Source organism: Scyliorhinus torazame, chromosome 31 (genome assembly GCF_047496885.1).
Source record: "Scyliorhinus torazame isolate Kashiwa2021f chromosome 31, sScyTor2.1, whole genome shotgun sequence".
NCBI lineage: Eukaryota > Metazoa > Chordata > Chondrichthyes > Carcharhiniformes > Scyliorhinidae > Scyliorhinus > Scyliorhinus torazame.
Window position 1 is genome coordinate 2,554,098 of NC_092737.1, and position 12,245 is coordinate 2,566,342.

Sequence of the window (12,245 nt, forward strand, 5' to 3'; positions counted from 1 at the left end):
TGGGGGGGGGCACAAGGGCTGGGGGGAGTGGAGGAGCGACCGACACTAAGGAAATTGATATGTATATTGTCATCTTACTGCTTGTATAGTGAATATTATGTGAAACACTTCTCAATAAAACATCTTTTAAAAATGGCAATATATTTACAAGCCAGAATGGTGAGTAGCTTAGAGGAAGCTTGGTGGTGTTTCCATGTGTCTTCTGTCCTTGACCTCCTAGGTGGTAGAGGTTACAAGGTTTGGATGCAGTGGATGGAACCTTGGTGAGTTACAGTGGTAGATCTTGTAGGTGGTACACACTGCTCCCACTGTGCATTGGTGGTGGAGAGAATTAATGGTCAGAGTGGATGTCAGGAGATGAGTTACTCTCTGGAAGCTTCCAAGCTGCTGACCTGCTCTGATGGCTACAGTATTTTTATGGCTGGTTCAGTTCAATTAATAACACCAGAATGTCGCTGATGGGGATTCAATGCGGTGAAATCTCATGGGGAGATTGGTCCTGGTCCTGATGTAGTATGAATGTCACTTTCACTTCTCAGCCCAAGCCTGAATATTGTCCAAGTCTTGTATACGGACATGAACTGCTTAAGCATCTGAGGAATTGTGAATGCTACTGAACACTGTCACCATCAGCGAACATTTCCACTTCTGGTCACGTGCTGGAGGGAAGGCTGTTGATCAAGAAGCTGATAAAGGGTGGAGATAAGATTTGACACAGCTATTCCGAACATGCACCAGAGTGTGGTGACTAGGTGCTTTTCACAGTAACTTCATACTTGGTGACAATAAAAGATTATTATTATTCTTAGTGTCACAATTAGGCTTACAATTAATGCAATTACTGAATGTAATGAAATTACTGGAGAGAATTCTTCGAGACAGGATCTACTCCCATTTGGAAGCAAATGGACGTATTAGTGAGAGGCAGCATGGTTTTGTGAAGGTGAGGTAGTGTCTCACTAACTTGATAGAGTTTTTCAAGGTGGTCACAAAGTTGATTGATGCAGGTAGGGCAGTGGATGTTGTCTATATGGATTTCAGTAAGGCCTTTGACAAGGTCCCTCATGGTAGACTGGTACAAAAGGTGAAGTCACACAGGATCAGGGGTGAGCTGGCAAGGTGGATACAGAACTGCCTAGGTCATAGAAGGCAGAGAGTAGCAATGGAAGGATGCTTTTCTAATTGGAGGGCTGTGACTAGTGGTGTTCCACAGGGATCATTGCTGGGACCTTTGCTGTTCGTAGTATATATAAATGATTTGGAGGAAAATGTAACTGGTCTGATTAGAAAGTTTTCAAACGACATAAAGGTTGGTGGAATTGCGGATAGCGATGAAGACTGTCAGAGGATACAGCAGGATTTAGATTGTTTGGAGACTTGGGCGGAGAGATGGCAGATGGAGTTTAATCCGGACAAATGTGAGGTAATGCATTTTGGAAGGTCTAATGCAGGTAGGGAATATACAGTGAATGGTAGAACCCTCAAGAGTATTGAAAGTCAGAGAGATCTAGGTGTACAGGTCCACAGGTCACTGAAAGGGGCAACACAGGTGGAGAAGGTAGTCAAGAAGGCATACGGCATGCTTGCCTTCATTGGCTGGGGCATTGGGTATAAGAATTGGCAAGTCATGTTGCAGCTGTATAGAACATTAGTTAGGCCACACTTGGAGTATAGTGTTCAATTCTGGTCGCCATACTACCAGAAGGATGTGGAGGCTTTAGAGAGGATGCAGAAGAGATTTACCAGGATGTTGCCTGGTATGGAGGGCATTAGCTATGAGGAGTGGTTGAATAAACTCAGTTTGTTCCCACTGGAACGACAGAGGTTGAGGGGACGACCTGATAGAGGTCTACAAAATTTTGAGGGGCATAGGCAGAGTGGATAGTCAGAGGCTTTTCCCCAGGGTAGAGGTGTCAATTACTAGGGGGCATAGGTTTAAGGTGCGAGGAGCAAGGTTTAGAGGAGATGTACGAGGCAAGTTTTTTTACACAGAGGGTAGTGGGTGCCTGGAACTCGCTGCCGGAGGAGGTGGTGGAAGCAGGGACGATAGTGACGTTTAAGGGGCATCTTGACAAATAAAATGAATGAATGAAATGAAAATCACTTATTGTCACAAGTAGGCTTCAATGAAGTTACTGTGAAAAGCCCCTAGTCACCACATTCTGGCGCCTGTTCAGGGAGGCTGGTACGGGAATAGGATGGGAATAGAGGGATACGGACCCAGGAAGTGTAGAAGATTGTAGTTTAGTCGGGCAGCATGGTCGGCACGGGCTTGGAGGGCCGAAGAGCCTGTTCCTGTGCTGTACTTTTCTTTGTTCTTTTGCCTGTTCGGGTACACAGAGGGAGAATTCGGAATTCTCAGCCGGTACGGGAATTGAACCTGCGCTGCTGGCCTTGTTCTGCATCACAAACCAGATTTTGCGGTGATGTCTTCAGCCTGAGAGGATTGACCTCTGACAACCAGAACCATCTTTTTTCCTTCGTGTTGAGTATGACAACAATCAGTAGAGAGTTTGCATAATTCCCATTAACTTTAATTTTGCTAAGGCACTTTGATGTCAGACTCTGGTCAAGCACTGCCTTTATTTCTGAGCCAGCCACTGGTCTGAAATATAATCTTTACACCCATCTTTGGAGCAAGGTTGAAATGAGGTCAGGAGCCTGGGAGATCCCAAACGGAGTGCAGTGACCTTGTTAATTCTAAGTAGATGACACTTTAACGTACTGTCAATGAACTCTCCATCACTTTATTATTCTTATGCGACTTACGTGCAGTGATTTGACACAACTGACTGAAGAGCTGATTGCCAAGAACAGTGCTCTCTGATGTGAGGTCCAGCAGTTTTATCGTGTCTAACAACAGTGTGAGCAAAGGAAAACTGCTCCAATAAGTTGTAAATAAAATGATCTTGTTTTAGAAACCTCTCTGAAACCAGTTGGGTTTTGTAGCTACACTGCTCCTATCATTAGATCCCTCTGCCCCAGGTTGTTCGCTCATTTACTCCAGGACAATAGGTTCCAGCTGGCATTGGTTCAGTGCTGTACCTTCAGCTTAGGGTTGTGATTGATTTTCTTTTTAAAAAATAAATTTAGCGTACCCAATTAATTTTTTCCAATTAAGGGGCAATTTAGCGTGGCCAATCCTCCTACCCTGCACATCTTAGGGTTATGGGAGTGAAACCCACGCAGACACGGGGAGAATGTGCAAACTCCACACGGACAGTGACCCAGGGCCGGGATCGAACCTGGGACCTCGGCGCCGTGAGGCAGCAGTGCTAACCACTGCGCCACCGTGCTGCCTGGGGTTTCGATTCATTTTCATCCGTTGATTCATTGCAGAAAATGCAACCATTGCTTTGGAAGGTTAACATTATTGCCCCTCTAAAGCATTCTTAATGAGTCCTTTTAATGTACTCTGATTGCCCCTCTGATATGGTGATTACAGTGATTTCCTCATGGATTTGTAGTGATTTCCTCTTTTGATGCCTCATCATATTTGTCTGATTTAATAAAATACTTTGGGCCTAAGGTAATGCAAGCATATTGTACCTTTCATACATATGCTGTGTGATATTATAAACTCTTCCAATCACATTCACAGCATTCCACAGTTTGGCTTTGGTCTCCTTGCTGTCATCCACACACAATATGTGAAGGAAGTCAGACCGTGTCGGAAGAGCTAGGAATGCAATCCCAGCAGCTCTCTGCACAAACCAACCGTGGTGCTTGCCGAGGGATTGATGGTAGGAATCCGCACCGATAACTGACATTGAGTCATTCTCAGAGCTGATCCTCAGCTTATTGAGAAAGAGCTGTAGCCACCGTAACGCTCGGTGGAGACGCAGTAAGGTGCGGCAGCCTGATTCCAGGCGGTCACTGGGAAGTTCTTTGAAGTTAACCACATTGTTGGCCAATTCATAATCAATCATGGACTGCATTGAAACATATTCTCTTCCATGCACTCCTTGCTGATGTTCACTGATTATCTTCATTTTACTGCTGACCTCGTCGGCTATAAATCCAAATATGATGCCAAGTGCATTGATGAATCTGAAAAAAACAATGGTCCATAATGTGTTAACGGAACAAAGATGCTTCACCATATTTGCAGCAATCCTCTGAACTAGATTAGTGCCACAAGATTGAGGCCAATTCCTATCCCCAATGTAATACTGGAGGTAAGACACCAGCGAGCTAGAGGTTTACTGACAAATTCCCACCTGCAAAACTGTTACTCAGAATCAACTATTGTAATTTTAATCTTAACTTTTTTTATCTGATGACACCATCAAACACTCCCAGAACAGGTACAGCACAGGGTCAGATACAGAGTAAAGCTCCCTCTACACTGTCCCCATCAAACACTCCCAGGACTGGTACAGCACGGGGTTAGATACAGAGTAAAGCTCCCTCGACACTGTCTCCATCAAACACTCCCAGGACAGGTACAGCACGGGGTTAGATACAGAGTAAAGCTCCCTCTACACTGTCCCCATCAAACACTCCCAGGACAGGTACAGCACGGGGTTAGATACAGAGTAAAGCTCCCTCGACACTGTCTCCATCAAACACTCCCAGGACAGGTACAGCACGGGGTTAGATACAGAGTAAAGCTCCCTCTACACTGTCCCCATCAAACACTCCCAGGACAGGTACAGCACGGGGTTAGATACAGAGTAAAGCTCCCTCAACACTGTCCCCATCAAACACTCCCAGGACAGGTACAGCACGGGGTTAGATACAGAGGTATCTCCCTCTACACTGTCCCCATCAAACACTCCCAGGACAGGTACAGCACGGGGTTAGATACAGAGGTATCTCCCTCGACACTGTCCCCATCAAACACTCCCAGGACAGGTACAGCACGGGGTTAGAAACAGAGCAAAGCTCCCTCGACACTGTCCCCATCAAACACTCCCAGGACAGGTACAGCACGGGGTTAGATACAGAGCAAAGCTCCCTCGACACTGTCCCCATCAAACACTCCCAGGACAGGTACAGCACGGGGTTAGATACAGAGCAAAGCTCCCTCGACACTGTCCCCATCAAACACTCCCAGGACAGGTACAGCACGGGGTTAGATACAGAGGTATCTCCCTCTACACTGTCCCCATCAAACACTCCCAGGACAGGTACAGCACGGGGTTAGATACAGAGTAAAGGTCCCTCTACACTGTCCCCATCAAACACTCCCAGGACAGGTACAGCACGGGGTTAGATACAGAGTAAAGCTCCCGCTACACTGTCCCCATCAAACACTCCCAGGACAGGTACAGCACGGGGTTAGATACAGAGGTATCTCCCTCTACACTGTCCCCATCAAACACTCCCAGGACAGGTACAGCACGGGGTTAGATACAGAGTAAAGCTCCCTCTACACTGTCCCCATCAAACACTCCCAGGACAGGTACAGCACGGGGTTAGATACAGAGTAAAGCTCCCTCTACACTGTCCCCATCAAACACTCCCAGGACAGGTACAGCACGGGGTTAGATACAGAGTAAAGCTCCCTCGACACTGTCCCCACCAAACACTCCCAGGACAGGTACAGCACGGGGTTAGATACAGAGGTATCTCCCTCTACACTGTCCCCATCAAACACTCCCAGGACAGGTACAGCACGAGGTTAGATACAGAGCAAAGCTCCCTCGACACTGTCCCCATCAAACACTCCCAGGACAGGTACAGCACGGGGTTAGATACAGAGCAAAGCTCCCTCGACACTGTCCCCATCAAACACTCCCAGGACAGGTACAGCACGGGGTTAGATACAGAGGTATCTCCCTCTACACTGTCCCCATCAAACACTCCCAGGACAGGTACAGCACGGGGTTAGATACAGAGTAAAGCTCCCTCTACACTGTCCCCATCAAACACTCCCAGGACAGGTACAGCACGGGGTTAGATACAGAGTAAAGCTCCCGCTACACTGTCCCCATCAAACACTCCCAGGACAGGTACAGCACAGGGTTAGATACAGAGGTATCTCCCTCTACACTGTCCCCATCAAACACTCCCAGGACAGGTACAGCACGGGGTTAGATACAGAGTAAAGCTCCCTCTACACTGTCCCCATCAAACACTCCCAGGACAGGTACAGCACGGGGTTAGATACAGAGGTATCTCCCTCTACACTGTCCCCATCAAACACTCCCAGGACAGGTACAGCACGGGGTTAGATACAGAGGTATCTCCCTCTACACTGTCCCCATCAAACACTCCCAGGACAGGTACAGCACGGGGTTAGGTACAGAGTAAAGCTCCCTCTACACTGTCCCCATCAAACACTCCCAGGACAGGTACAGCACGGGGTTAGATACAGAGTAAAGCTCCCTCTACACTGTCCCCATCAAACACTCCCAGGACAGGTACAGCACGGGGTTAGATACAGAGTAAAGCTCCCGCTACACTGTCCCCATCAAACACTCCCAGGACAGGTACAGCACGGGGTTAGATACAGAGTAAAGCTCCCTCTACACTGTCCCCATCAAACACTCGCAGGACAGGTCCAGCACGGGGTTAGATACAGAGTAAAGCTCCCTCTACACTGTCCCCATCAAACACTCCCAGGACAGGTACAGCACGGGGTTAGATACAGAGGTATCTCCCTCCATGCTGCTGCTCAATATTCTCAGGCTCAAACTCTGAAATGTGACAACGCTGATTTGTTTTCACATGTAGCCTCTAGGGCAGCACAGTGGATAGCACTGCTGCCTCACAGCTCCAGGGTCCCAGGTTCGATTCCCGGCTCGGGTCACTGTCTGTGCAGAATCTGCACGTTCTCCCCGTGTCTGCGTGGGTTTCCTCCGGGTGCTCCGGTTTCCTCCCACAGTCCAAAGATGTGCAGGTTAGGTGGGTTGGCCGTGATAAATTGCCCTTCGTGACCAAAAACGTTAGATGGTGTTATGGGGATAGAGTGGACGCGTGGGCTTGGGTAGGGAGCTCTTTCCCAGGGCCGGTGCAGATTCGATGGGCTGAATAGCCTCCATCACTGTAAATTGATGGCACTTACATAGAACATTACAGCGCAGTACAGGCCCTTCGGCCCGCGATGTTGCGCCGACCTGTGAAACCACTCTAAAGCCCATCTACACTATTCCCTTATCGTCCATATGTCTATCCAATGACCATTTAAATGCCCTTAGTGTTGGCGAGTCCACTACTGTTGCAGGCAGGGCATTCCACGCCCTTACTACTCTCTCATGTGGATCTGCCTCTGGAGAAATTCCTTTGTCATCCTCAGAAATGAAGATTTGCTCTTTGTTGTTAACTAAGAAAACTATAGATAAGGTTTTTAGTGTTTTCACAAGCACATTTGTGTAAAAGTTAAAAAGCTCTCCCACGTGAAATAAAGCTACTTTCAAATTATTTCATGGGGCTGTTTAGCACAGGGCTAAATCGCTGGCTTTGAAAGCAGACCAAGGCAGGCCAGCAGCACGGTTCAATTCCCGTACCAGCCTCCCCGAACAGGCGCCGGAATGTGGCGACTTGGGGCTTTTCACAGTAACTTCATTTGAAACCTCCTTGTGACAATAAGCGATTTTCATTTCATTTCATGTAGAATTGTCCCCCCTTCACCCCCCCCACCCCCCCCCCCCAACATATTCTCATTGTCAAACATCTGACAGTGGATGGACTAAATTACACAACATTGGCCAATGAACTCCGTCAGTTGGTTTTGACTCGACCACATTTTGGATATGGCTGCAATGAGCAAAATTTGTTTTTCTATCAAATAGTTTGGCTTTGGTGATTCATCAATAACTTTGCAATTTGAGTGTCATGTCACTTCTGTGCCAGTAGAGGGCATTCAAGCCCAATGAAGAGATTATTGAACATTCCAAAGGTCTAAAGGTGGATGGAACATGGTCCCTAAAGAGGGCACAGGGAAGAGCAAATCCCTTTTCTTAGTTTCTGCCAAAACTTTCATTCCCTATCCATCGATTCAATCCCTCTCCCTGTCTGGAACACACACCTTCGATACCAATATTTTACCCTGAGTTTAGCTTTCAATCCCAGAGCCTCCCTGTTACCAAGACCACCTACTGTAATCTTGTAAGGAACTTCTCATAAATCCTTGTCTGATCTATATCTCTCTTTTAATTACCGTCTAGCTAGCTGCTGCAACAATGCAGATTTTTTTTTTAAACTACAGACCTTTAAACCCCTCCCCCTGCTGCAAGCAGCTATTTTAACTGGCCCAGGCACACGTCTCGATCCAGTGTGCTGTGTGGCTTAGATCCATGATGTCAACTTGATGGACTTGGCTTGCAGCCAATCGACTCTTCTGGGATTCCAGGACATGCTATATCCGCGGTTGTGATTCATGGAGCACCCCAGAGATTTCTGGGAGGAAGAAGCGCCGGCTCCATTTTAATCCAGTGCTGTTTACACCTTAGGAAGAACAGGATCTCTCCGCTGAGGATAGCGATTTTTAACCACCCTCCAGCCCAGCCTGTGAAAGTTTAAACCTCTGTGAGAAAGGCTGGGAATAGCCCAGGCTGATATTTCCCTCCTGAGAACTCTAAAACGTCCTGAAGACCAGGCCCTTTTCTCTCTCTTTATCTCACAGCCAGAAACCCAGCACAAAGGTCAAACAAGAAGCCAAAAGGCAGGGTGGACGGTGAACTTGCTTTAAACTCTCACGTAGAGAATTCTAAGATTCTCTCAGTGAGGCTGAGAGCCAGGCTGGTGGAGGTCAGGCAAGTGAAAGTGACTCCCCAGAAGAGTTCCTGTCGGACGTGAGGTCTAATTGAAGGCAGATTCTAAAAGATCCAAACCAACCAATGGTTTTCAACACCTCACATTCAGAAGATATCACCGTGTAAAAAGACCTCAAGCTCAGCAGCGTGGATCCTCAAATCTCTCATACCCAGTTTAATCCCCATTAATTTGATCCTACCCTAACCCCCACTTTGTGTGTTTGTCTTTATGTGTGTGTGGGTGGAGGGTGGGATGGTGTTCAGGGAGTAATTAGATTTACAGACTGTTGTTCTGTTATCACCATTACATGTTCAGCTCTTCCCTTGTTGTAAATAAACATTTTTTGTGTGTTTTACTTATAAATCTGGTGCCTGTAATTCGTTGAAGCAGTCAAGGGTCCAAGATCTCAGGAGTAACATCCAAATTTTTGGTTAATTCACTTATATTGGGACTCCGGGCTATGGGTGGCTGGAATTGTCTGTGCACTCGCCCAGAGTATCATATCAACCTCCTTAACAATTCCTGTCTCCACTCCTACTTTGAATTATCTGCTCCGTAAACCATCATCCACGGTGCTGGCCGGCTCTTCCATTATCTGCCCTGAATAAAGCTCATCTTTACTCTGTTGCTCTTATTAGCCTTAGTTTTATTAGCTCTAATTCTGTCACCTTTGCTCACGAGTCGCCAGGTATCTTTCTGATACCGCCACGTGGTTTAAGCTCGAGTTATGATTAATAAGACAGCACACCGCTTAGTAAGATTAAATCAACGGTCATTTATTATGTACAGCAATAAATACTTACACAATAATCCTACTTTCTATATCACTACCTACCACTACTGGCCAATACTTAACTTTTGGGAATGGCCCACCAGGTCAGGGAAACGAATGGCTTATCGAATTGGGTCTGGCCTGCGGGATTCAAAAGGCTGATACAGGTCGATGGCTAGGAGTCTCTATCGGGTAGCGATCGCTGGAGTCAAACTTACGGTTGCTGGTCGATGGTTCTTGCGAAGGTTGCGAGCAGGAGGAGAAGGGAGAGAAGGGTCGATCTGAACTTGGCCCCTATCTTTATAGTTCCCAGGGGCTTCCCGCCTCTCGGGGCGGACCTTGACCCTGAGTACCAAGTGATTGGACTTGTTCCCAGTCACTGGGTTCGATATGCTCCAATAATGGGGCGATTCCTCGATCGGGGGGTGGTCGTTCACCTTTCTTTGTCTCGGCCACTGCTGGCGCCGAGAGGTCTGGCCCGGCATTCAATTGCTAATATGTTGCAATTGTTCTCGGGTTAGCCGATTAAACTGCAGATGTCTGGGGTGATGTGCTGCTAATGGTCGCCGGTATCGATCTGGGCCGACTTCCCCAGAGCCGAATGCGCTATTCTGTCTGCAGCTGTCCGTTTGTGCCCTGTTGGCTGCTTTTCCCATCAGTCTTTTCGGTTAGCCATTTTTTATCGGGTTTTAGCCAAATTAATCGGGAATCAGCCATTTTAGGTGGTTACTTCCCCTACTTGTGATCCTAACGCGAAGCGTGAAGGATCACCTAAATTTTGTCCTTTCCGTTCCCTGACCGGGGGGTGGGGACATCTCCTACATGGCCACTACTCTGACCCTAGTTATGCACAAAAATTTTACCGAAACAATTCTAAGGGCCGCTAGGTCAGGCAGGGGTCATGCATTATACAAAATGCATCTACAAAATAAAAACTTGGAACCTCTAATTTTACCTAAATACACTATATCACTAAACATTGCATTATCCTATCTTCCTAAAACATACAACAACAATCATAACATTCAATATACTCTTTCCTGGCTTGGCAGTCAAGCTCAGGATCATACATTTTTTTGTTTATGGGAGTTTTGTACATCTTTTATTTACAGAAAAACGCAAGTGCATGTTCTTTATTATTGTGTTTATAGGTCGCGGGGGTCGGGGGTCTGGTCATACCCGAATATAGGGGATTGGATCCAATATACCGGGGTTCGAGCGCGGTACGCTCTCCTCCATTTGCGGAGGCGCATAGTCTGCACGACACAGCAGAGTATCGGCAACGCTAACAGTGCTTCAATCACGTAGGACAGGGAGTACCAGGTTATGAATCTGGCACACCAGGAAGATGCAGTGTCGATGGTGACTGGGCCCTCGGTACTGCGGGGCAGTGAAACATTAGCGGCACGGGGGTTTGGAGTAATGGGGTCCGCGTTCCCGCGCAACCAAATGTCCAAATAAAATATGTTGAGCACGATGAAAGAAGTCCTCATGGCTGTCTTCTTTCTTTTCTCTCTTTGTGTTCTCTGTTTTCTCCGGTCCTGGAGCTTCTGGAGTTCTGTAAAACAAGCATAGTATCTGTAACTACCTTGGTATAATATCCGGTATGTTAGTGTGTCTGTCCTTTTTTGGGGGCCAATTACACCCTTATAATTGGTCACTATGTGTGACTCACTCATTTTATTTTCAAAACAAATTTTAGGACACGGCACACTTCCCAGTGAGGGACCAGTGCTGATTCACCATCCCAATGTTCTAGGATGTAAATAGCAGATGGCAGCAACCTAAAGGTCGCCAAAAAAAAATAAACTTTTTGAAATGAAAATGTCAAATGAGGTGCGTATGGGCCGCGACGGGTAAGATTTGGATGGAGTCCCCGGGTAGGACGGCTACCAATGTCGTATCTCCCCTACCCGAGCGTGTTTGACCAACGGGGGGGGGGTCCCCAGGCAGGACGGGTCTCACGCCGTTTCTCCACTGCCTGAGCAACCGACAAGAAAGGGGAAAAAAGTAGTCATCGTGGTGAGGTTGCTGCTGTGATTCTACCCTCAAATCAGAATGGGCGTCTGACGAGAAGCTAGTTTCTCTGAACGAGTGTGTGGTCTGCTGACCAGGTATCTGCAGATAAGCTAGTTCCATTGAACAAGCGTCTGGTCTGTTGACCACGTATCTGTGGACAAGTTGGTACAGCTGAACAAGCACCTGGCCGGTGGGTGTCTGTGGGAAAGAGCTCAGAAGTTTCAGGTGACTGGGTGTGTGACAGTGAGAAACATTCTCCTGTCGGACGAACAACACTTAAACAAACGGTCAAACAACATAAAACATCCTGCAGGTTCCATCAGGAAGGACAACGCTTCTCCCAAGTGTCTCCTTTAAATCATCATGTGGACACCTCAGTTCTCTGTTGCGAACAGGGTCGCAAAGGGGTTGGCGGATTGGGGGTCCGACTCGAGGTCGTCCCCTTCTCCCGGGTGTCAAACTCTGGAGTGAATTAGGGCTGAACAGGCTGCGTGGTGTGAGCTGGGGTTGCTTTCGTCGTTGCGGACGAGTCTGTAGGCGTTGTCGTGGTGCCAATGAGTTTCGTCGAGTTGTGTGGGGACAAAGTCGGGGTCGTCCGTGTGGTTCGGTGGTTGGTGGTGTGGTTTGTTTAGGAAGGTGATCATGAAGGGATCACTGGAGTCGAAATCGGAGTCGCTGGGTGTGGGTCCGGTTGTATGGGGATAGTAGGGAGGCGTGCTGTGGCTATCGTCAGAGTCACAGTCGCTGTCTC

General features: G+C 47.5%; 1 protein-coding gene across 1 annotated transcript in view; it reads right to left on the bottom strand.

Annotated features, from left to right (window-relative positions):
- Positions 1-2,725: 2,725 nt before the first annotated feature.
- LOC140404613 (ceramide-1-phosphate transfer protein-like) overlaps positions 2,726-12,245 on the bottom strand; it is a 31,508-nt gene continuing 21,988 nt past the window's right edge. The window contains exon 4 of the mRNA XM_072493215.1: positions 2,726-4,050. Coding sequence (XP_072349316.1) covers positions 3,525-4,050 — 526 coding nt within the window. The 3' untranslated portion in view covers positions 2,726-3,524. The remainder of the gene's footprint in view (positions 4,051-12,245) is intronic.